Source organism: Malania oleifera, chromosome 13, assembly GCF_029873635.1.
Source record: "Malania oleifera isolate guangnan ecotype guangnan chromosome 13, ASM2987363v1, whole genome shotgun sequence".
In the NCBI taxonomy this organism is placed as follows: domain Eukaryota; kingdom Viridiplantae; phylum Streptophyta; class Magnoliopsida; order Santalales; family Ximeniaceae; genus Malania; species Malania oleifera.
Window position 1 is genome coordinate 15532596 of NC_080429.1, and position 27372 is coordinate 15559967.

General features: G+C 36.3%; 1 protein-coding gene across 3 annotated transcripts in view; it reads left to right on the forward strand.

Annotated features, from left to right (window-relative positions):
* Positions 1-4561: 4561 nt before the first annotated feature.
* Positions 4562-27372, forward strand: part of LOC131146736 (MADS-box protein AGL42-like) — a 52500-nt gene continuing 29689 nt past the window's right edge. Inside the window, exons 1-3 of one of the 3 annotated variants that reach the window (XM_058096499.1) lie at positions 4562-4692; positions 4831-5498; positions 5590-5774. In XM_058096499.1, coding sequence (XP_057952482.1) covers positions 5593-5774 — 182 coding nt within the window. In that variant the 5' untranslated portion in view covers positions 4562-4692; positions 4831-5498; positions 5590-5592. Of the gene's footprint in view, positions 5499-5589; positions 5775-27372 lie in introns of all 3 variants that reach the window. The other 2 variants (XM_058096500.1, XM_058096498.1) reach the window with 2 other exon arrangements.

Consider the following 27372-nt stretch of genomic DNA (forward strand, 5'->3'; position numbering starts at 1 on the left):
TCATCGATGAGACACGCCACCTCGTCGACGAGGCCACAAAGAGAATTCGTCGACAAACGCTTATTCCTCATCTACGAAATTCAGAATTGAAAATAGCCTCTCGGTAACTTCTCGTTGACAAGACACGTGTCCCTGTTGACGATCCCATCAAGCATGTTCATCGACAAACGTGCTGTGTTCGTCAATAAGACCCTATTTGAATTGCAAATTACAATTTACCTTTCTCTCTCATTTCCCTTATTATTTAATTAATATAATTCACTGAGTCTCTACATTCCCTGTGATGTTATCCTCACCGGTCCCCAAACATTTGAATACATGTAGTCACCAATATGCCTTAACCGCACATGCCACAAATTATCTAACTTAAATTCTACAACTGCAGCTCCACTTACAACAACTGTAACACCCTGCAGTGCATAGATATTTCCCGCTAACTTTTCTCCTTTCATTACTATCGAGTCACCTTCACACACTTTCATTTCCCTACCTTCAGACTTGTAACTATATTTTGTTACAATCTAAAGTGCCTAATGAAACTACATTCTTCCTTAGACCCAAGACATGCCTTAGATCACATATGGTTCTCACAAAACCATCATACATTTTGATTTTGACATTTCTAATACTAAGTATTTTGCATGAAATATCATTTCCCAGCAAAATACAACCAACATTAACTAACCTATAGGTGTTGAACCATTTTCTATTTGTTGCCATGTGATAAGAGCATCCGATATTTAGGATCCAATAATCAGCCGTGAGGCATTCTGAACCCAATGAAACAGATAGCATATCCCCATCACTACATTCTCAATCTTCCTTCACTACACTTGCAGATTTTGACAGACCCTTAGCCATATATCGACTTTTTAGTTTTTTCCAAACTAGTACCGGAGAATCCTCATCCATGACGTGATATAACATGTCATCAGCCAAATATAGATGTATGGTTCATACTATCGTTGCCCCCAATTCATTCCAAGTCGGTTTATCCATGCCATCCTGTTAAATTTTGTATAAGACCTTTACCATGCCTTGCTACACCAAAAGATCCTTCACCCTTATCTGCCACAAACTGAAACTCCCAGTTCCATCAAACTTGACAGTATCAAATTTTGTACCTGAAAATGCAGAGCATTACAACAATGCTCTAATAAAAATTGTTGTGAAAAACCCTCAAATATGCATAACAAAATGTATATTTATATGCAAAGGTTCAAACACACACTTTGCAGCATTCTAATGATGAATACAGAATAATTCCACAACCACAGCAAGTAAATGAAAGAAATAAGAATAATAATGACATCAGGAATTACGTGGTTTGTCAATGCCTACATCCACGGGAGTAAACGATAAAGATTCACTATCTTTTTGTGGAAATTACAAGAAGAATACAAGAATCCTCTCAATTCTCTGTCAACCACACTTGGCACTCTTGGCACACAATATACAATGTCTTATATATAAGCGTCCTCTGAGGTTTCTCCCTAAAACCCAAACAAAATAAAGTCCAAATATTCAAAATTCAAAAATATGCTATTTCGAGTCAAATCGCCGACAGTTTTAGGCAAATCGTCGACAGTTTTAGACAGAATAGAAATCCTGCCCCCTGTTGCACTCTAATTTCCTTCATACTTTCCCTTAGAACGTGAGACATAATTCACAACACAAATGATACTTGGATTGGATATTTGTGCTGGTTCTGGTTAGTGACGAAATGAGAAGAGGAATTTCTGGTGGACGGAAGAAGCCTGTGACAACTGGTTCGTTTATATGTTAAACACATTCATTTCCCTTTTTTTGGATCATGGCAATTAAAACCTATTTCCCGCATTCTGATAATTTTGGGTTTGAACTTAAATCTGTGTAAGAGAGATGTTGGTAGGACCAACAATGGCTCTTTTTATGGATGACGTATCAACTGGACAGTTCCACAACTTTCCAGATTGTCAAATTCATGCGGCAAATAGTTCGCATTATGCATGTAACCATGATCATTTCCCTTCTATAGCCTGCACTTGAGACATTTGATCTTTTTTATTGAGTGACCTTACCCCCAACACTATCCAGAGTTCATGACGTGTTTTACGTAGCAGTGATGAGGAAGTACGTGCCAGACCTTTCGCATGTGTTAGGTTATGAACCTCTGGAGATCGCTGATGCATTAGCATACGAGGAGGTACCAGTTTAGATTATGACTCAGAAGGTACAGAAGTTGTGTAAAGACCTAGAAATTTTAATAATTAAATTTGAGAAGAAGGATAAATTTAAAAGAAATTAAGCAAGGTTCGTCGATGAATTTGTTCTCTTCGTCAACCACACTTGGCACTCTTGGCACACAATATACAATGTATTTTATATATATATAAGCGTCCTCAGAGGTTTTCCCCTAAAACCTAACCAAAGTAAAGTCCAAATATTCAAAATTCAAAAATATGTTGTTTCGAGTCAAACCGTTGACAATTTCAGGCAAACCGTCGACAGTTTTAGACAGAATAGAAATCCTGCCCCTGTTGCGCTCTAATTTCCTTCATACTTTCCCTTAGAATGTGAGACATAATTCACAACACAAATGATAGCCTTAAACAATGGAAAGTACAATCTCACATTGGTATAGATTCATTGCTCGAGTGGTTGACCACTTTGGCTTTTAATGAAAGTGTGGCATTGTGGATCTAGTAGTGTAATGCCTTTGAAATTTTTTATCACTAAGTAATTGAAAAGACTGAACCGTAATTCGACATGCTACGAGAGAAAATGATATATTTAAAAGAAGGGCATTGAAACACCTCATCCCAAGTAAATTTGAAGTATAATAAGTCTATAATTTAGGAGGATTGAAGTAATTTATTAGTAGTTTGTCATTGTATCCATATTTGGTCTGAGCAAATAAATTACTTTATAATCAATATTATAACACATGCATGCAGGTGAAGATAAATTTAATCACATTACTCATATTTGATTGTGATATTTTTTTTTTAAAAAAATCTTATTTTTAGTTTGGACGAACAATATAATGTCACCAGGCAATGCCACTAAAAAGCAAAATATCAAAAATTACAATGTGTCATGGTCAACTTTTTTGTGATGCAATGTGACCTGACTTAAGGACCACTTTGTTTCCCTTTTTTTTTGTTCAAAAAATAAAATTCTAACATAAGTGGACAAAGAATAAGTGGGGGCCCCGAGGAGAGTGCCCAAAAGAAGGAGACTAGGATTGAAAAGCACGAGGGAGATAGATCAATTGGTCCCAACACCCAAACCAAAAAGCCTAATTTCTGGGGGGTGGAAAAACCCATCCACCCAATTAAGCCCAGTGGAGGCCAAGAAGCCAAAATATAGGTCACGCCTAGTTCATAAAAATTACTTGTAAAAAATAGTCTTTGCACGTAAAATTTTAAATATGCTAATAATATGATGTCCTATTAAAACCTAAACATGTTAAGTAGTCAGCATGATTCAATTTGAGTAATATATTTATGTGTATCTTTTGCTATTTAAGTAAGTTATAACTTGTGAATCTTTTAGGTTAATTTAAAATTTTTGAGGAATTTGAATTATGAAATAGCAGATAAGTCATTTCATGTCATGTACTTTTTTTTTTTCCTTTCTTGTGACTATTCAAACTTAAAATTGTAATATAAAATCATTAATTTCAATAACTCTCTAAATTTTCTAATGTAGATATAGATTTTAAGTTTTAAATTTGAATTTATACAGATTTAAATAAAATTTAATATACAACAATAACAAAATTAAACCTTAGTCCCATTAAATGATGTTGGCTATATGAATCATTTTCCATCAATTTATACGATCATGAATTATTTTTTTTTATAGATTTAAGGATATTAAATTCTTACTCACTATATTCTATCAAATTATTTTAAGTATATCCCTACCCCTTTTACTGCTCCCCACAGTAACTAAGTTATTATTCTTTACACGTACACTATAAGGCCAATGTCTGACACGTCCTTCTCTTATTTTATTTTCTATAAAAACTACACCTAACTTACCATTTCCATGTTAATATAAATTATATTAAATGTATTATAAATTCACATACATTTAAATCTAAGTATTAAAATTCATACAATAAATAATATTTTATTTTTTTGGAAACAGTATGAAAGAACATTGCATGTATTTCTCTCACCGTGATGTAACGGTAATAAATTAAAAAGCCGAAACTCATCAATGACAGCATTCCTCCCAATCATAAATTCGTTGAAAAAAACCAAAGCACTAAAATAAAGAAAGAACCAAACCAATCCAACCAGGACGCAGACCCATATATATATATATATATATATATATATATATATATATATATAGAAGATAAGGGGCAGAAGAGAACAGAAATGAGCTGACTCGCCAAACAAGTGGAGCCACGTGACACGGTCTGCCCCTACGGGTGAAGGTGACGAGGGGCGTATGATGCACCTACTGTGCTGTCACCCAATGATTCGCCTATTCCCCACGTACTCGTACGATGATGTTGAAATCTTGCCTGTTCAACAATATTGCAGCCACCCCCTACTCCACGCCCATTCTCCATTTATATACTGTACTGCCCCCTTTTCCCTCTGCTTAGTGCTTGCCATTTTTGCCTTCACCAGTCCTCCCTTCTTTTATCTTCCTTTTTCTTAAGTTTACCAAAACGAGATAAGCACTCATGGGGTACTCTTCAATATTTTAAGCTATTTGTATGTCGTAGTTTATATTATAGTTTTCTCTTCTTTTGCTATTGTTCTATTTTATGTTTCTTTTTGTTGACGCTTCTGTTTACTTATTTTTTTTCTTTGGGGTTGAATGAAGAGTGGCAAAGGACAGTGAGGTGGGTGTGGATGGATTTGAAAATATAGGGTTCTAGGCTTCTGGCTGGTGTGGTTTCTTGAAGAGAAGGCAGTGAGAAAAATCAGACCTTGAGGGAGATCTTCTGTGGTTGCGAACCCTCGCTAGTTTCTGGGCTCTTTGAACTGTGGCCTTTGTCTTCTTTCTGCATATCCTTTTCTGGGTTGTGACTAGCTGTTGTTGTTTTATGTGATATGTTCTGAAATCTCTTCCTCCCTTCTCGCTCTGCAAATTTTCTTTTCTTGTTGGATTAAAAAAAAAAAAAAAACTTATTTCTGGGTTTGACACCTATCTCTAGTTTTGTAGTCTAAATATCTCTAGCAATTTTTTTTTTTTTTTTCAAAAAAAAAATTATGAGATGTAAGGAAAAATAATCTTTTTTTTCAATTTTTTTTGGGAAGGTAAGGTGGGGGAAAAAAAATCCTGCTGTGGGTTCTTTGTATTGAGATTTTTTTTTTGGGGGTTAAAAGTATTGCATCTTCCTCCATTTCTGTTCTCAAAATCTATCTGGGGTTCTGGGTTTCCTCTCATCATCCTGTATGCAAATTTTTCTGGGGTTTCTGGGCTCTAGCAAGATCTTTATCCTTTCCTGTTTACCGAAGAGCTTGAACAGAACTTCTCTCTGATATTTGGTGAGATTCTACTTCTGCATTTCACGGCATCAATCATTTTTAGGGTTACCATGCTTGATTTGATGTAACCTACTTTTGTGTAAATTTGTAGGAAATGGTGAGAGGGAAGATTCAGATGAAGCGAATTGAGAATGCAACAAGTAGGCAAGTAACCTTTTCAAAACGTCGAAATGGGTTGTTGAAGAAGGCGTATGAGCTATCGGTTCTCTGCGATGCCCAAGTTGCTCTGATCATCTTCTCCCAGAAAGGAAGGCTCTATGAGTTCTCAAGTTCCGAGTACGTTTTCTTAACCACAAACTTGGTTTCATGTAATACCATTTTTTTTTTAATCAATTATTAAAATAGTTCTTGGTTTTTATCATAAGGTTTATGCACTTTGTTGGAGTTATTAAAATCCAGTGCTTATACTTCTAGTGCATTATTTAGTTTTATGAATTTTGGTGCTTATATATACATATATATTCCCGACATGCTATGGTGCCCCGGGGTGGGTAGGAGCGGGTCGAGTCCGTACCGCCGCGGACCAACAGCCGCATCCAGTATTATACACCCACAGCAACTAGTTAAGGTTTGGTGCAGTTAAAGATAGGTAGTGTACGATGATATCTGATTTTCTCCATTTGACACTTGAGAGACTTCTTGACACATAGTGTACGATGATCTCTACCCTCCGTTTAATATATATTTCCTCTCTCACACTATGATCTCTCTCTCTCTCTCTCTCTCTCTCTCTCTCTCACCTACTTCATATCTCTTCTAGGTGATATCTTTACAGTTCCTTCTCTGGTATAGAATTATATGCACTGGTTTGTGTAGTACACTTTGTGCAGTTGATGAGATTTGATGGGGCATACGTTGTGCAGTCCTTTTGAATAGGGGATGTGATCTGATGGGGGCTTACAAAAGCTTGGAAGGAGTAATTTTTTTTTTTTTTTGAAAAAAAAAAAAATTCAGCGAGGAAGATTTTAAGACACAAATAAAATCATCATAGTATATGTTAAAGAGCTCCTTTGAGCATCTGATTCACCAGAAAACTTTGTTGAGGACACTCCTTTCCTTACCCATATTGCCATTTATTCGTTTGTAGACACCCTTTAATTTCTCTTTCCAAGCTTCTCAAAAATGGCAGATGCTTTATCTTTCCTCCTCCAGCTGAATGAATATTCTTCGGCCGATCCAGGCATTGCTCAATGAAGATTCATGAACGTAATAAAAGAAATCCATAATTCTTCAACATATAAGAAATGTAATAGAAGATGGTGAATACTTTCCTCATTATTTCTGCATAGATAGCAAAAATTGAGCAGGTGCCATCCCTTTCTCTTAAAGTTGTGTGCAGTGTCCATCTTCCTCAAGAATGCATTATTTACTTTTATATTTTTCTCATGCAGAATTCTCTCTCTCTCACACACACACGTAAAGAAATCCGTGCTTGCAAAGAGGATTATTTATGTGAGGATCATTTGCCAACACCACTAGTGTGTGAAGAATTGTCTTTCTTGCATTTCTTGAAAAATATGAGAAAAAGTTAAGAAACAAATAATTTTTTTTAAAATTTTTTTATGATTGATTATCAAGGAAAGTAAGAAAAAAATAGAAAAATATATCAAATCAATAAGTAAGAATTTAATTTTGTACACTATTAACATTTAATTTTTCTTAATTTTTAATCATTTTAGAGAAAATTTTTATTTTTAGTAGTATTTAATATAAAAAAAAAAGGCAATGAAAAATGAGCCTCCTTCTCATTTTTCTTTCCTTTCCTTTTTCCAACCAAAATCCTTCATCTAAACAAACCCTTAATGTTTTAAATGCTCTAATAGTGTTGTTTCATAACTTTTCTTTGGGGAGAGGAGTGAGAACAGGAAAATCAATTGAAAAAAAAGGAGTATAGACAAAAGCCTGAATGCACACAGGCAGCTGGTGAACATCAGCTAAAAAGCAAAGAAGTGATTATATAGAAGGGTTTAGCAACATTAAGAGGAACCTAGCCCAGATATAAAAAAACCAAAGGATGTGTCTTTAAACTCTTGCAATGCACTGGACCAGCAATAAGTTAAGGTCCTTCAAATTCTGCTGCAGAATTTTTATATTCATTTCTTGCTATATTCTAGAAGCGATAAAATTTCTTTCCTTCATAGATTCCTATCTTGCACTCGAATAATTTCTTTACATGTTTTGAAGTGTTAAGTACTCATGCATCATAATTTTTTTGCGCTGACTTGCATTTAAGTACTTTAAAACGCCTCCTGAAACTTAATTTTTTTTTGTAAGGTAAGAGATAAGAAATAGTATTAGAAAAGGCAGGAAATCAAGCAAGAAGCTTGAATCCTGGCAAAGCAAGAGCTAGAAGGGCCGTATCTGTGTTTCTATAATTTTTTGGGCAACAGTCTCTCCAGCCCATATTTCACATTGTGAGCAACCAATTAATTGAGATATAAGCTCTTTTCTTTTTCCTTCTTTCTTTCTTTTTTTCTTTCCCCTAGAAATGTTGTCATTGATTTTACAGCACAAGATCACACCAGTACTCAATGGTTTTCTGAAATCACAATGCATTAGTTTTTGTAGCAACCACATCAGTTTTTTATAGTATAAAAATTTCCTTTAGTTTCAAGGCACCTCTTGCAAAAATGTAAAGTATACTATAGACCCATCGTGGTCCGTTCCTTCTCCGTATATGTGGGAATTTTGTGCATCGGCCTACTTTTTTTTTTTAAGTCCTCTAAGCTTTTGATTAGCTACAATTTAAAAGATTTCCATAAGAACATTATATTATGGGAGGCCACAATAAATCTTTTAAATTCCTCCACTTTCTTGCATAATTACCCTCTAGGATCCATCATCCTTTATGTTGATTGCTGATAAATGGACTCTCTACCGATTCAATATGTTTAAGGGCCTTTGAAGTGCTTCTGGATCTCCAGAGGCTCTTATATTAGAATTCTAATTGACATTAAAACTACCTTAGTAGGTTATCATTATCATGTCATTGCCATATTAACTTTTATAAAGTAATAGCAGGTTTTTGCTAAATTTTGTTGAAAGTCCCAAGACTTTAGTTGTGGCTAGTAAGTAATAAATAGGTAGTATTATGTTTTTGTTTAATTTTGAGAGTACTGTTTGCGCCACCCTGGAGTAGTAGCTAGCTTATATTGGGAATTATACTGGGAATTATGATATGTTAGGGAAGAATTGTTAAGCAGTAAATGTTTTATTTGTTGGACATGTTTGGAATTGTGATATTTCTCCATTGCCCCATCTCTCCAGCAATAGTGAAGACTGTTTTCTACACATTGCTTTGTGCACACATGTGATTAATATATAAGCATTTCTTGCTTATCTTCTCTATGCAGGAATTTTTTATTAGTTTTTGTGATTAAAAAGTTGTTTAATTATAAAATGGGATGGAAAAGCTAGCATGTGGAGTTAGTTGTAACAAGTTCAATGTTTATGCACCAGCATAAACTAAGACAATCTCAAGAAAAGAAAATAATGAAGAATACTATTTCTTAAAAGAAGCAAATTAGATTGATTTAAATGTAAAGTGCTATAATACATCAAATAAAAATATTGTGCTAATAACCGGAGAAATAATGAGTATCATAATTTTAGCCTTGAGCAGGTGGAAGAAAGAACAAGTAACTCCCAGCCCGTAAAAAAAAAAGAAAAAAAAAATTAAGAAGGGGAATGTTTAGGATTAAATTTATGGTTTGGATCTCAGCATGATCTAGCTTGAACCTCTTAAGCCAGTGTACTTACCCCTTGTTTGGGACTTGAAACTAAATGGGTTGGAAGTGAAATTGAATGAAAAATTATATGGCAAATATATATAATTATAAAGACCATATCAGCTAAGAAAATTGTAAAGACCAATTCTATTCTACTATTTTCTACCAATCAAATTATTATTATAAATCTAGTTGGAAATTGCTTCCAATTACATGAATAACCAAAATGCAAGGATTGGTGGTGAAGGAGAAGGAGGAGATGCTGAAATGAATGGAGGGGATCCGAAATCTCAGGAAAAGAGTGAACATTATTTTTTCACGTACCATGAAGAAAATCATCGGGAGGAGGAATCTCATAGTACTTCCCTGATGGCTCTACTTGCTAGTTTCACCTAGCTTGGGGGATTTTCATCTTATTTAGTGTACTACTACTCAAACCAATGACCAATGTTGGGTAGTAAGGATTTTTTTTTTTTAAATTACAAAATTTGGTCTACTAAATATTAAATTGGAATTTTTTTTTTATAATCAAGTTTTGCATGGCTTTGCTCTGATGAGATATTGCCATATTTCCTTAGTAAAGTTGTGAGTTGAGGAAGGAAAGGAAATATGTACGGTAATTGTCAATTTGACAAAATAAAGTTAGATAATAATCTAGATTCAAATAAAGATAGAAACCTAATTTGTACCCAAGGAGTTCAATTTTAAAAGATTATGATAAAAGGTCTGAGGTGAGTAGGAAAAGTCTAATGTTCAAATCTTACTGATCAAGAAATAGGGTTACCCATTCAAGTTAATTTTATAATCTTAGTTTTAAACTCATGGATGATTCTATCAAGATTCTCATTTCGAAGACATATTCTTTGTTGGGAGTGTGGTTGAATAGTATCTGTATATGTGAATAGTAACATATACATAAACGCTAACGTATACAAAATTCAGCTTTATTTGATACCACTTGTTTTATGCCCAATTCAAGATCGAATTGGTATAAAGAAAGGCAATGAAGAACAAGGCATACAAATACAACACCGAGAATTTTACGTGAAAAACTCTCCAATTTGGAGAGAAAATCACGGAGTAGCTAGAAGCAATTCACTAATTCAGATAAGGAGAATACATCAATACCAAAAAAAAAAAAAAAAAACTCTCAGATTCTCTCTCCACACTCAAATGCAAAATTGGCTAACAAACCTTCAAAATACAAGAAATACTATGTTTTTTGGGGATGATTGAAATGAGATGGGATGAACCTATTTATAATCAAAATATGAGTATTGTAGTGGTATTATGTGGCACTGTAGTAGAGCACTGTGAGGTCCTGTAGTAATAACAACTGCAACCCCTTTTTGACCAAATTTACATCATCTACCATCTTCTTCAATCTTCTCTTCTCTTTTTCTCATTATTATTTTGTTGTGGGGTTCACAAAATTGATGGTGGCCCCCTCACTACCAATTTAGGGATGCTTCTAAACTTTAAGATTTCCTTTAACAAATTCTAACTTATGTGTTTCTCCCCCACCAGCTCAAGCCTCTCGTGGCTCTTCATTTGTTTTCAGACATTTACAATATTAGCTAAATTTAGGAAATGGTTGAACTAGTTCCATTTACTACCTTGGTCAACATATCGGTGGGAATCTCCTTCGTGTCTATTTTATGGAGTCGAAACTGTCCATTATTCATTATATCACGAAGAAAGTGGTACCTAACATTAATGTGCTTAGTTCTAGTATAATAGACTTGATTCTTTTCTAAATGGATTACACTTTGATTATCACAGTACACTATCACCTTTTCTAGGTGAATTCCCAATTCCGCAATCAAACCATGAATCCAAATGGCTTCTTTTATATCATCTTCAACTGCCATATATTCTGCTTTCGTAATAAATAATGCAATTGTGGGTTGCAAAGTAGACCTCCCACAAGAAAGTTATCTAAAATACTAGGATCTTTTCCAAATTTCAAACCAATATTCATGGTATACACCCAAAGTCTTGTAAAGAAGTCATCTACAAAGTGACCAACCAATATTTTTTGCCTAATGATGGAGTTTTAGTGGGACCCTACACATCAGTATGTACATAGTCAAGAATGCCTTTTGTTTAGTGGATGGTGTCAAGAATGCCTTTTGTTCAGTGGATGGCAGTACCAAACTTCACTCTTGTTTGTTTTCCAAGTACGCAATGTTCAAAAAATTCTAATTTACATGTTTTGGCACCTTTCAACAAGCTTTGTTTTGCCAGCCCTTACATAACTTTTTCAATGGCATGTCCAAGTTGCATGTGCCAAAGCCTTATAGTATTGGCTCCACCTACAACTATATGTCCTTGCAAAAAATATAGGTTATTTCTCCTTGCGTCCTTTAGAACAACAAAAGCACCTTTGATCACCTTCATAACCCCATTTTCAATTGTGATTTTGAATCCTTTGGAATCTAAATAACCTACTGATATCAAATTCTTTTTTCAAATAAGGTACATACGAGATATTTATCAGCTTTAGAATTGTTCCATTATGTAGCTCCAATCGGACAATACCAATTTCTTTATTTTGGTATGGATGGTCATCTCCCATGAGTACTTTTCCACCATATACTATTTCAAGACTAGTGAAATAGCTTTTATTGTACGTCATATGGTGGGTGCATCCCGAATCTAGGATCCATTCATCAGGTTGACATTTTTTTGTGGAGATAAGTGTTATGTCTATATCCTCATCAGATTCATCAGCTACATTAGCACTTGCGCTAGCGCTTGCATTCTGCTTCTCTTTGTGCTTCAATTTAGGGCAGTCCTTCTTCCAATGGCCTTTGTTGTGACAAAATCTACATTCATCTTTAGTAAGGGATTTTCTTCTATTAATTGAAGAAACTACTCTCACTTTGGAGTGAGAGTTGTTCCTTTTGGATGTTTTGCGGCTTTTGGACCTCCCCCGTGGCACTATAGTTTTTGATGCATTACTTTTAACTTCTTTATCCTTTTTACAAACTTCATGATTCATCAATGCATCTGAGACATCCTTAAAATAAAGAGTATCTTTCCCATACATTATGGTGGTTACAAAATGCTCATAAGGATTAGGCAAGGAGTTTAGCAAAATTATAGCTTTATCTTCATCTAAATTTAACAAGTCAGCTAGCGGTTTGTTCATAACATTCACATGATTGATCATAGACATACCTTCCTTGTATTGAAATCGAAAAAGCTTCTTTTTCAAATGCAGCCTATTTTGGATGCTCTTCATCATGTCTTCCAGCTTCTGCCATAGCGGCTTGGGCTATGTTTTCTCTCATGACAGTGTACTTGACATCTTTCACAAGGAATAGTCAGTCTCTTCCAGTCTACCTCCTTCATGTCATTGGACTTATCTTCCAACATAATGTGTAGTCCTTGTTGATTAAGGACATCCACACCTTCACATTGCCAATTCCAAAGCTATTACTTCTATCAAATTTTTCGGATTCAAACTCTGTGTTTGAAACTGCAACGGCTGTAGCTTTAGAACTGCTTGTACTTTTGTCATTGCTTGCCACCTTTCTCTAAATTAATTATATTGCTTTGACACCAATTGTTTAGAGCGTGGTTGAACAATATCCCTATATGTGAATAGTAACATATATGTAAATAGTAATGTATACAAAATTCAACTTTATCTTATGCCGCTTATTTTATACCCAATTCAAGATCAAATTGATATAGGAAAAGCAATGAAGAGCAAGCCATACAAATATAACACCAAGAATTTTACATAGAAAACTATCCAATTTAGAGAGAAAAACCACGGAGCAGTTAGAAGCAATTCGCAAATTCAAATGAGGGGAGAATACAACAATATAGAGGGGAAAAAAAAAAAAAAACTCTCAAATTCTCTCTACACACTCAAATACAAAATTGGACAACAAGCCTTCAAAATATAACGAATACTAAGTTTTTGGGGATGATTGAAATGAGATGGAATGAACTTATTTATAATCAAAATACGAGTACTGTAGTTGTATTGTGCAATACTCGGTACTATAGTAGTACTGTGCAACACTGCAGTAGTAATAACAACTACCACCCCTTTTTGACCAAATTTACACCATCTACCGCCTTCTTCAATCTTCTCTTCTCTTTTCCTTATTATTCTTTTTTCGTGGGGTCTACAAATTGGTGGTGGACTCTACTTACCTCACATTCTCAAGATCAATTGCTTATTAAAAAGGTGGTGATAAGTGATTTAGTTGAGTTGCTTCATGCACTTCTTTCTTTACAAAGTTAAATTCTATAATATCTTATCTTGTAGATAGATGATTGCATGACTTACAAGAAAACTAGGATCAAGCTTTCTTTATGCATAATGATACACTATTGTGCCCATAATTTGGAATGGAATTGTTTTGGATTTATTTGTTTTAGTTTTTAATTTCTCAATATTTTTATGACAATTTCCACAAAGGCCAAAGGCCAAAGGCCATTCAGTTTAAAAATCATAAGAAAATAGAAATTTGGAAAACACAATGTTTTCCGGTCCTTCTTGATTCTTAGTTATTTACAAAAATGACTTTTTTTTTTTCAAGAGAATTCTTTTAAAAAAAAAAAGTTTCAAAAATAACACATCTAATCAAAATTTTAACTTTTAAAACATTTTTGTGACTAATTTATTTTCTTAAAAGAGGCTAAGAATGAGTCCTAAAAATCTGGTGTTCTAAGTTGCAAAAAATGTTTCTATTTTGATTCTTAACCATGTATATACTATGGGGTTAGACATATTTTATTGTGTTGGGTTGAAGACTAGATATTTGAGTCAAGTTGGTCGGCACAATTAATAAAATCAGTGAAATATTTAAGCTCAACTTAACTCAACATATTGAAGTTTAAACATATACTCAAATTTCAATCTTGCATTATTGAATTAGAGCTTTACTCTACTTCAAATTCTTAAACTTCGAGCTTTGCTCAATTAAGCTTGATTTGATCATAAAATAGTGTATAAAATGTATACAATGTGATGGGTGGAGGAGACTCACTCAATCACTGGTTGTGATTGAAACTCAATGAGAATTGCACACAAATACACTCAATTGATTTCAATAAATAATCTAAAACAAAATATAAAGGAATTCAAAATACAAATCTCTCTTTTTACTAGTTAATGTCCCTCTCTGCACCACATATTACATTACACACACACACACACACACGTATCTATTTATAGCAAAGCATCTGACGATAAGTGAAGATTATAATCAACAATGGTAGGCTGGTTGGTGAGGTTGCTACTGACTCCAGTGCAAATTCAACAACAGTGGGCTGGGATTGGTGGAGCTGCCACCGTCAAATTTTGCCACCACCGTTCCACCGTCAAGTTTAATCTTCAACATCCCTCCTTAAACTTAACTCTCCTAACTTTGTCATTCCGAGCATTGTCTTCAGTCTTACAAAAATATCATGCTTGAGTGGTTTTGTGAAAATGTCAACAATCTGATCAAACGTTCTGTAGGATATCAGTTCCACTTCTTTTTTCTTGACATGCTCCTGATAAAATGATACCGAGTATCAAAATTTTTGCTTTTTTTATGGTAAACTGGATTCTTTGCAAGTGCAATCGCTGATCGGTTGTCTATGTAAACTTCTGTGGGGTTATCTTGAAGAAATCCCAGATACTTTAGTACATTTCTTATCCATATACCATGACAAACAGCTGAACTGGCAGCAACATACTCAGCTTCACATGATGACAACATTATGATAGGTTACTTCTTTGATGACCATGTAAACGCTGTATCTCCCTTGAAGAATGTGAATCTAGTCGTGTTTTTTCTTTCATCAAGATCTCTTACCCAATCACTATCTGAATAGCCGACAAGTTTGCAGTCACCTCTTGGTGAATAAAACATACCATCAGTGATGGTACCCTTGACATAGTGGAGTATCCTCTTTGCTGCATTAAGATGGAGTTGGTGGGGAGTCTCCATGTACCTGCTGACAAGTTTAATTCTATAGAGTATGTTTGGTATGGTGCACATCAAATACCTCAAGCTTCCAACTAGACTCTTGAAATATGTGGGGTCAACATCTCTTTGCTCATTCTTTCTCAACTCCAATGCCGTTTCAACCGGAGTTGTCGCAAGATTGCATTTGTCAATTCCATACTTCTTCAATACTTCTTTTGCATAGTAGCTCTGGGAGATAAAGATTCTCTTCTCGCTTTGCACGATTTCTATGTTAAGAAAATGAGCCATCTGGCCAATATCTGTCATTTCGAATTCTTTGACCATGCTCATCTTCAAAGCGGCAAACATTTCTGAATTATTATCGGTGAAGATCAGATTATCAACATATAGGCAGGCAATCAGCATGCTTCCATCTGTCTCCATCTTCATGTATAGCGCATGCTCGTAGGGATACTTCTCAAATCCATTCTTCTGGAAATAGGCATCAATCCTCATGTTCCACGCATGAGGTGCTTGCTTCAAGCCATAGAGTTTCTTTAGCTTGTACACTCTATCCTCTTTGCCCTTCTTCACATATCCAGGTGGCTGATCGATATAGATATATTCTTCTAGAAAACCGTCCAGAAATGCTGATTTCACATTCATCTGGTAAATCTTCCATCCATTTTGTGCTGATAATGAAATTTATAATATGATGATTTTAAGCCTAGCAATTGGAGTAAAGATTTCTCCATAATCAATCCCTTCTTTCTGCCTGTAGCCCTTGGCGACAAGTTTTACTTTATATCTTTGGACTTCTCCTTGAGCGTTCTTCTTGGTTTTATAGACCCATTTCACACCAATAGTTTTACGATCCTTCGAGAGATTTGTTAGCTCCCAAGTCTTGTTCTTCTCAATGGATTGAATCTTCTCATCCATCGCCTTTCTCCATTTTTCTTCTTCGTTAGCCTCTTCAAAGCTAACCGGGTCACTAGTCAACAATAGACAATATAGTGTAACATATTCTTCTATTGGTTCTGTAGTTTCATATAGATCAGCTAGATTACGGGCTCCTCTAGGCCTCATGTCTGAGATGTCATGCTCAATTGGTGATGAATCTTCATTCCTCTGTGGTGAACCATGTGGAGGTGTCTTCAGCTCGGGAACTTGTGACTCAATAACCACTTCTTTTGTCTGTGTGGGTCTTCTCCTTCAAGCGTTAATTCTGCATCTTTTAAAGATTCAGCCTGGTCCCACTTTCAAGATTCATTTTCTTCAAAAATGACATTTCGACTGTGAATGACTTTCTTGTTAATGAGATTGTAGAGTCGATATCCCATGGTACTATTGCTGTATCCTACAAGGATATACTTTTCTCCTTTATCTTCCAACTTTGTATTTTTTGCCTCTAGGATCTTGGCGTAGGGTATGGAGCCAAACACTCTTAAGATGACTCACACTGGGCTTGTGAGTGCTCCAGGCTTCATGTGGCGTCTTTGTATTAAGGCTCTTTGTAGGACACCTGTTGAGTAGATAGACTGCACATGATACTGTTTCTACCCAAAAAATTTTTGGCACATGCTCTTGACCATGTTAAGGATCGTGCGGTTCTTTCTCTCAGCTTCACCGTTCAACTAGGGAGTGTATGATGGTGTGAACTGTTTTTGAATCCCTTGTTGCCTAAGGAAATCCAGGAAAGCTTTATCCTTGTGCTTACCTTCTTGGTCTGATTGGAGTGACTTGATTCAATAGCCACTCTGTTTTTCCATAAGAGCTTTGAACTCTTTGAACTTGTCAAACACCTCTGTCTTCCCTTTCAGGAAGTAGACCCAAGTCTTCCTACTATAATTGTCAATGAAAGTGAGGAAGTATCGGTTGTGTCCATTTGAAAACGGTCTTAATGGACCACACACATCTGTGTGTACAAGCTGGAGTGGCATGGTAGATCTTTAGTCAGCTTGCTTTCCAAAGCTGTTTCTGTGTTGCTTGCTCAAAACACAGCTTTCGCATATTATATTTGGGTGGTGGATGTTGGGTAAGCCTTTCACCATCTTATTGCTTCCTAACTGTTTCAAACTTTCAAAGTTCAGATGTCCGTACCTAAGATGCCATAGCCAGTCTTTATCTTTGATGATAGTGCTTAAACACCTTGACATATCATATTGAATGGCCAACAGAAACATTCGATTCTTTGCCATTTGTACTCGAGTAACAAGCTTACCTCGAGCATCTGTTATCACCATCTGCTTATCTCTAAAGCTAATTTGGTAGCCTTTCTCCACAAGTTGTCTGAAACTCAAGATGTTTGTCTTCATGTCTAGCATATAATACACGTTGGAGATAAAAGCATGGTCTCCATCCTTCCTCTTGATTAGGACTTTTTCTCTTCCTCGAATTGGGACTTTAAAGAGATCACCAAAGGATATCTCTCCCAGAACTTTCTCATCAAGTTTAGTAAACGAGTTCTTTCTACTAGTCATGTCATTGTTGGCTCCAGAGTCAAGGTACCAAAGACTTTCGTCCTGGTGGGTTGAATTGTGTGCCATCAGCATCAACGATTCTCCTTCGGCTTTCTCTTTTTCTGCAAAGTTAGCATTTTTATTTACTTTGTGATTTTGGGGATTACCTCTCTCCGTACTTGTGGTAGTTGTAGCACTGAACATTTCTTTTGTCTACATTCGGATGGTTATTGTATCCCCCTTTTCTTCCTTGTCCTCTACCTCGTGGGACATAGTTTTGTTGATTGGGTGCTTCTCTAGTGGGACCTCTTCCGCCTCTGCCACCTTCTTTGGATTCAAAATTTCCATAATTTCTTCCACAAGATCCTCGGCCTCTTCCTTTTCCTTGCTATGACGTCCCTCCTTTGTTGTATCTATCTCTAGTGAAGGACAACTTCGTTTGGAGGCTTGCCCCAGTTTTTTATTATCACTCCTTTTGTTGACTTTCTGCTCATGGGCTTGGAGTGAGCCCACAAGTTCTTCTAACGGACATGGTTTCCAAATATTTTGTTTCTTCCATGGTCACAGCTATATAATCATATTTTGGTCGAAAGATCGCAAAATTTTATCACAAATTCTCTCGTTGTTGAGAGTCTCTCCATTTCTTCTCAATTGATTTGAAACTACCATAACTCGTGTATAGTATTCAGAAATAGATTCAGTAGATTTCATTCTTAAATATTCAAAATCACCTTGCAATGTTAGAAGACGAATCTTCTTCACTTTGACAGCACCTTTGTGTGTTCGATGGAGAGAGTCTCAAACTTCTTTGGATGTCTTGGCTGAGACTATTATTTCGAACGTGGCCTCATCAAAGCCTTGGTAGATTATGGACTTCGCCTTGCAATCCTTCTTTCGATCAGCTCGTAAGATCGTTCTTTGAGCATCAGACATAAATGCTTCGGCTTCTTTTGATTAGGCTTCTCTGTACCCATCTTCAACGATATCCGCCATGACATACTGAGCACCTAAGAGGGCTCTCATTTGAATAGATCAGTTGTCATAGTTCTCTCGTGTCAGCTTTGGAATCACCGCTTGTGTAGTATTGTTTGCCATCGGGTTTAATATATCAAAAAATGGAGTGATGGAGGTTGAGTTTGGCAGATATGATGCCACCAGTGTCTTCAGAAGGTCAAAAAATCTTAGGAACCGATTATGGGTTACAACGAACCGGTTTAAAAATTATTGAACCGGCTAAAAGAAATTCTGGACCGGTTTGGCAGGCTGATTTAACCTAACGGCCGGTAGACGACGTCAATGAACGTCGCTAGGAGCACGTGGCGGATTCTGGGTGTGCCGTGTGTCGGCGACTGGACACGGGTCGGTCTTTCGGGTCAGGTGGTGGTTGCGGGTCACCGGTTCGGGGTTGCTGGGCAGGGTTATAGATTGGGTTTCTGAAGCGGATTGCAGATCTGGTTCGTGGGTCGGATCACGTCAATCGAACAAAGATGATGCATGAAGGCGTGTGCTACGCGTGACTTCGTTGGTCGGCACTCTTGCTGGGGCGTGCAGCGTGTCTGAATGACATTGTGTCACGTGGTGGTGCGTGTCGAAGCAGCTAGACTCTTTTTGAGACGTGGTTTTCAACTGTGGACTCGCCTCGACGCGAATTCTACAATGGTGTACTCAAAAATTAATTTTGAGCAACTTGAAATCTGGGAGAAAATTTGAATTTCTCTTTGTTCGCCTCTATTCGGCGGATTTCAACAAACCTGGGCACTCTAATACTACTGATGGGTGGAGGAGACTCACTCAATCACTAGTTGTGATTGAAACTTAGTGAGGATTGCACACAAGTACACTTAATTGATTTCAATAAATAATCTGAAACAATATATAAAGGAATTCAAAATGCAAATCTCTCCTCACTGGTTAATGTCCCTCTATGCATCACATGTTACATTATACACACGCACACATCTATTTATAGCAAAGCATCCGACGATAAGTGAAGATTATAATCAACAATGATGGGCTGGTTGGTGAGGCTGCTGCCGACTCCAGTGCAAATTCAACAACAGTGGGCTGGGGTTGGTGGAGTTGCCGTCGTCAAATTTTGCTGCCACCGTCCCACTATGAAGTTTAATCTTCAACACAATATTAAATGTATGTGTAAAATATAAAACATATGATTTATATATTAAATGAAAAAAATAAAATTTAATTAAGCTCAATTAGATTTATGAATAGCGTATCAAAAATCAAATTCAATTCATGAAGATGCTCTAGTAGCTCGCATTCGATTTGAAGTATGGAGTCGAATTAAGTTGTGCAATTTGTCCAACTTAAGTAGCTCTTGAGTTGACTAGTCTCACTTATACCCATATTAAAGAATAAGCTTATATAATGGCTTATGTTAAGCTTATGAAAGGTAAGATTTTTTTGGTCAAATAAATTTGTTCAGCCGAGGACCAACTCACAAGCAAGAGACTTGAGAGCTGAGGAAGGAGACAGCTTAAGATAGGAAAAGAATTGTTGTAGTGCTTTGGAAAGCTCTCTCTCTCTCTCTGTCTCTCTCTCCCTCTCTCTCTCTCACCAGTGATCTTTCTTGGCTTAGTCTCTCTTTCCCTCTCCCCCCTCTGCTTGTATATATGTTTTAACCTAGCATTTTCAAATGGATTTTATTATTATTATTTTTATAGAATACATTAACAACCCAATGGGGGTTTATATTTAAGACCCAAATTATAAAATAAAAATATGTCAAATATGTTGTATGATGAAGTTGACATTGAATTGATGAGTTGGAATCAGAGAAAGATGTGATTTTGATCAAGTGATATAAATTTGGAAGGGACAAAGGGGAAAATCACAAAAAGAAGATAGAAAATTTTCTTGAAATTGGTTAAATTTTAGCATACCTATTAATGGTTTGGGACAAATTAAAAAACCATGAACGGTCAAGGTTGTTATATTACTGGCCAAAGTTAAAATTAAAGTACTTTAAGTGTATTTGGGGGCATCCTAATGATTAAAAGTTGAGACTTCTACTTGCGAGCTTACAAGTTTGAGTCTTGAAATTGATTAAAAAATTATATAGATGAGAGATAAATTACCTCTTCTTTTGTAGCATAAATTGAAAATTTAAGTACTTCTAAGTTCTTAATTTTTTAAAAATTTCTTTGAATTGTAAGACATCATTTTAGCTTTTAGGTTGAATTGGATAATGGATATGCTTGTATATAAGCTTATTTTTTTTTTGGTTTTATAAATGTATATTTTGGTTTGTGAGGTGATAGGGAATAGAAGAGGGAAAATATAAAAAAACTCAAAAGCACAACAAAAATAAAGAAAAAGATATAGGAGCATTTCTTGCCTAATTTCAGTTATAAAAGAGATGGTTATAACCAAAGATATCTTCTTGTACAGGCTTTTAATATATAACTATTATTTTAACGACAACTACTAATAATTACATGAGTCGTAGTATAGTCCCTTAATACATACTGCTTTACTTTTCAAAATAATAATAAAAAAATATACAACTATTACTTTAACCAGCTAAAATTGTAACATATATAAGGTAATCAACAAAACAACATACTGAACTTAAGAAGTTACAAATATTCTATGGAGACGAAAATCGAATTGATTCTCTATAGGCAAAAGTGGTTTAGTTAAGGGAATCTTTCTTGAAAACTTAGGCAGGCGCCATTGGAAAGATTTATTAGCATTCTTTCTAATGCATCAAATGATGTGTGATTTAAAGTTTTAGAAAAATTAAAACAGTTTCCACAAAACTGGTTACTGTTGATAATAGAAGATGGAATTTAGCATTTATTCTTACTGTTGAAAATAATAATCTAGATTCTGCACCACATTAGACTTCCCAAGTGAAAGAAAACTTGTCAAGTGAAAATAAAAAAATTTAGTAATCCACATGACATCTAGTTGTTTTTAAAAAATTTTTTTGCTAGAATTTCTCAATGAAGTTAACAACTTCACTGATTTAGATTGCTTGGCTCTTTAATTTGCCGACTTTCATAATGATGTCCGTCCAATTAAAACAAGTTGTAAATTTTTTATTAACTATAATGAAGCTGGAAGATTAATGGGGTCATCAAGGAATGATGATCAAAAATTGATTATGGATGATTTTCAACCTGCCATTTCAAGAAAGAAAATTATATCTGTAGTTATAAAGTTTCTTTGGCTTCATAATCCACAAAGAAAACACATTCAAGCACATGAATTTTACTAAATACTTTGAAAAATATTGTTTATTGCTCATAATTGACTCTTCCCAATCATCCTAATTTCTCTCTCTCGGCATCATCATGAGTCTTGACTTAAATAAATGGCCTCAACCCTATTTGTGTTAGCAGAAGAGTGTTTTATTTTTTTTAAAATAGAGAAAGAGGGATTTAAAAAAAAAATAAAAAAATAAATTAAAGTATATCAAAGGAAAATGAATTCTCTTAAAAATAATTGTAAAACTATAAAAACAAAACTTTAATAGAGAAGTTGTTCAATTACATTGCAAATTAATGAGTCGAACCCTTGAGAGCCCTCCTAATGCAAAAGACCAAAAAGAGACAAAATAAGAACCCTACTCCACCACTTGAAGATTTGTCATCCTCCCTAGAAATTTCTAAAATTAAGCTACAACCAAATACTGCACACAATGGCGAAAGTAGAACACTCCACAATAATTTTGAGAACCTAAGTCCTTAAAAATTTGAAGAAATAAATTTCCAATGTTTTTGTGCAAACCCAAGGTTTCCAAACACATCAAAGAGCTTATATTCAATGGACCATGAGAGAGAACAATATTAATCCTATCATTAATCCCCTTCTTTTTCAATTCTTTCTTGCCCTATTAAGGTATCAAAATTAAATATAACATTACCTAACTTGATGCCCTAGTTTTGCACATGGAGATGTAATTCGCTCTTTGCTAGTGGTTAATAATTACTCCATGAGATTTTGCTTTTGTTCTCTCTAATGATGAGTAGGTTTTAATTAATCTTTGTAACTGTTTGTTTTTTTAATTGCTCTAGAAAGCATAAGTTTTTACCAAAAGCAATTATGCTGTCTTTGAAATAATCATCATATATTGGCAACATAACTCAATAACAAATGGTTGTTGGGAGAGTAGTGTGCAAATTGGATATGCTGAAAGCATTCAGTCATGTCAACTAGAAGTACATTCTTTATCTTCTTAGAAAAAGGGGCTTTGGGGTAGTTAGATTGTACAATATGTTAAAACTCCAAACTTCTCAGTGCTCGTAAATGGTTGCCCTTTTAATTTCTTTCACTCCTTGACAAGCTTGAGACAAGGGGATCCCTTGTCCCCTTTTTTTCATTTTGGTAATGGGGGTGCTCTTGTGCTAGTGAAAGCTTGAGGGATCTTTAGAGGTCTCAAGGTAGGCAAAAATAAAAGGATTACAAAATTTCTCATCTCCTATTTGTAGATGATACTATCATTTATTGTGAAGATGATCCCCTTCATATCCTTAATCTCTGATACATTTTGTTTGGGTTTGAGGCTATCTTAGGTTTGAAAGTGAACCTTGGTAAGAGTGAGCTCATCCCAATCAGAGAGAACATGCGGAGGACCTTCCTTACTAGTCTTCTGGGTTGTAAGAAGGGATCCTTCTGATGGGTGGAGAGGAACACTCAGTCACTGGTTGTGACTGAAACTCAATGAGGATAAATTCAAGAACAATTTATTTCAATCAGAAACAATACACAGAGGAAGCAACTCTCATTTCTTTCTCTCTCACTGGCTTTACACTCTCAACACACCACACTTACAATGCACACACACTCACCTATTTATAGCAATTACAGAAACCAAATAATCAACAATGGTGGGAATTTAAACTTCAACGATTGTGGCTGGTTTGGTAAGGTTGGTGGCCAAATCTCGCTTAACTTCAATGTAGGTGGGCTACCGGTTGATGAAGCTGCTGCAGTCAAATTTTTGCTGCCACCGTCCCACTGTTCTCAAGTTTAATCTTCAACATCCCCCCTTAAACTTGACTCTCCTAACTTTTTCATTCCGAGCATTGTCTTCAATCTTGCAAAAATATCATGCCTGAGTGGTTTTGTGAAAATGTCAGCAATCTGATCATACGTTCTGCAAGATATCAATTCCACTTCTTTATTTTTGACATGCTCCCTAATAAAATGATACCGAGTATCAATATGTTTGCTTCTTTCATGATAAACTGGATTTTTCGCAAGGGCAATCGCTGATCGATTGTCGATGTAGACTTCTGTGGGGTTATCTTGAAGAAATCCCAGATACTTCATTACATTCCTAATCCATATACCATGACAAACAGCTGAGCTGGCAGCAACATACTCAGCTTCACATGATAATAGCGTTACGATGGGTTGCTTCTTCGAAGACCATGTAAACGATGTATCTCCCATAAAAAATGTGAATCCCGTCGTACTTTTTCTTTCATCAAGATCTCTTTCCCAATCGCTATCTGAATAGCCGATAAGTTTGCAATCACCTCTTGATGAATAAAACATACCATCGGTGATGGTACCCTTGACATATCGGAGTATCCTTTTCGCTGCATTCAGGTGGGACTGGTCAGGAGTCTCCATGTACCTGCTAACAAGTCCAACTCCATAGAGTATATCTGGTCTGGTACACGTCAAATACCTCAAGCTTCCAACCAGACTCTTAAAATATGTGGGGTCAACATCTCCTCGCTCATTCTTGCTCAACTCCAATCCTGTTTCAACTGGAGTTGTCACTGGGTTGCATTTGTCCATCCCAAACTTCTTCAATACTTCTTTTGCATAGTGGCTCTGGGAGATGAAAATTCCTTTCTCGCTTTGCACGACTTCTATGCTAAGGAAGTGAGCCATCTGGCCAATATCCGTCATTTCAAATTCTTTGACCATGCTCCTCTTGAAAACGGCAAACATCTCTGGATTGTTGCCGGTGAAGATCAGATCATCAACATATAGGCAAGCTATCAGTATGCTTCCATCTGTCTCCATCTTTATGTATAGCGCATGCTCGTAGGGACACTTCTCAAATCCATTCTTCTGGAAGTAGTCGTCAATCCTTATGTTCCACGCACGAGGTGCCTGCTTCAAGCCATAGAGTGCTTTCTTCAACTTGTACACTCTATCTTCTTTGCCCTTCTTTACATATCCAGGTGGTTGATCGATATAAATCTCTTCTTCCAGAAAACCATTCAGAAAAGCTGATTTCATATCCAGCTGGTAAATCTTCCATCCATTTTGTGCTGAAAGTGAAATAAGTAATCTGATGGTTTCAAGTCTGGCAACCGGGGCAAAGATTTCTCCATAATCAATCCCTTCTTTTTGCTTGTAGCCTTTGGCGACAAGTCTTGCTTTATATCTCTGAACTTCTCCTTGAGCATTCTTTTTGGTCTTGTAGACCCATTTCACACCAATGGTTTTACGGCCCTTCGGGAGATCTGTCAACTCCCAAGTTTTGTTCTTCTCGATGGATTGAATCTCCTCATCCATCGCTTTTCTCCATTTGTCTTCTTCGTTAGCTTCCTCAAAGCTAACCGGGTCGCTGGTTAACAATAGACAGTAAAGAGTAACATACTCTTCAATTGGTTCTGTAGTTTCATACAGGTCGGCTAGATTTTGAGCTCCTCTAGGTCTCATGTCTGAGATTTCACGCTCTATTGGTGATGGAGCTTCATTTGTCTGTGGTGAACCATGTGGAGGTGTCTGCAGCTCAGGAATTTGTGGCTCGATAGCCACTTCTCTTGTCTGTGTAGGTTCTTCTCCTTCAAGTGTCAATTCCGTATCTTTGAAACATTCAGCCTGGTCCCATTTCTAGGATTCATTTTCTTCAAAGATGACATCCCGACTGTGAAAGACTTTCTTGTTGATGGGATTGTAAAGTCGATATCCCATGGTGCTGTCACCGTATCCTACAAGGATACACTTCTCTCCTTTATCATACAGCTTTGTCCTTCTTGCTTCTGGGATCTTGGCGTAGGCTATGGAGCCAAACACCCTAAGATGACTCACACTGGGCTTGTGAGTACTCCAGGCTTCATATGGTGTCTTTGTATCAAGACTCTTCGTCGGACACCTATTGAGCAGATAGACTGCACATAACACTGCTTCTGCCCAAAAACTCTTGGGCACATTTTTATCCTTTAACATGCTTCTAGCCATGTTAAGGATTGTGCGGTTCTTCCTTTCGGCTACACCATTCAACTGGGGAGTGTATGATGGTGTGAACTGTTTCTGAATCCCTTGTTGTCTAAGGAATTCCAGGAAAGCTTCGTCTTTGTACTGTCCTCCTTGATCTGACCGGAGTGACTTGATGCGGAAGCCACTCTGTTTCTCCACAAGAGTTTTGAACTCTTTGAACTTGTCAAACACCTCTGACTTCCTTTTCAAGAAGTAGACCCAGGTCTTCCTGCTGTAGTCGTTGATGAAGGTGAGGAAGTATCGATTTTGTCCATTTGAAAATGGTCTTAGTGGACCACACACATCTGTGTGTATTAGTTGGAGCGGCATAGTTGATCTCCAGTCGGTTTGCTTTCCAAAGCTGTTTCTATGTTGCTTGCTCAAAATACAGTTTTCACATATCACATTTGAATGATGGATATTGGGTAAGCCCTTCACCATCTTCTTGCTTCCCAATTGTTTCAAACTTTCAAAGTTTAGATGCCCATACCTTAGATGCCATAGCCAGTCTTTGTCTTTGATGATAGCGCTCAAAGACCTTGGCGTATCATGTTGAATGGCAAGCGGAAACATTCGATTCTTTGCCATTTGAACTCGAGTAACAAGCTTTCCTCGAGCATCTATTATCACCATCTGCTTATCACTAAGGCTAATTCGATAGCCTCTCTCCACGAGCTGTCCGAGACTAAGTATATTAGTCTTCATGGCTGGCACATAGTAGACGTTGGAGATGTAAGCATGATCTCCAGACTTCTGTTTGATCAAAACATCTCCTCTCCCTTGGACTGGGATTTTAGAATTATTGCCGAAAGATATCTCCTCCTGAACTTTCTCATCAAGTTCAAAGAATAGGTTCTTTCTGCCAGTCATATGGTTGCTGGCTCCAGAATCAAGGTACCAAACACTCTGGTCCTGAGGAGTTGGATTGTGTGCCATCAGCATCAACGACTCTCCATCTGCATGATCAGTTTCGGCAAGGTTGACCTCCTCGCTAACCTTTTCTTGTTGTCGCCCCCAACATTCATTGCTATAGTGTCCATACTTGTGACAATTGTAGCATTGAATGTTTCTTTTGTCTACATTCGAGCGATTATTATATCCTCCTCTTCTTCCTTGTCCTCTGCCTTGTGGGACATAGCTCTGTTGATTTTGTCCTCCTCTAGTGGGACCTCTTCTGCCTCTGCCACCTTCTCTGGAGTTAAAATTTCCAGAATTTCTTCCACGAGATCCTCGGTCTCGTCCTCTTCCTTGTTGTGACGTCCCCCCTTTGTCGTATCTATCTGTAGTGAGGGACAACTTTGTTTGGAGAGCTTGCTCCAGTGCTTTATCATCACTTCTTCTATTGACTTTTTGCTCATGGGCTTGGAGTGAGCCCACAAGTTCTTCTACAGACATTGTTTCCAAGTCTTTTGTTTCTTCTAGGGTCACAGCTATATAATCATATTTTGGATCTAAAGATCGCAAAATTTTTTCACAAATTCTCTCGTCATTGAGAATTTCTTCATTTCTTCTTAATTGATTTGATACTACCATTACTTGTGTATAGTAGTCTGTAATGGATTCAGTAGACTTCATTTTG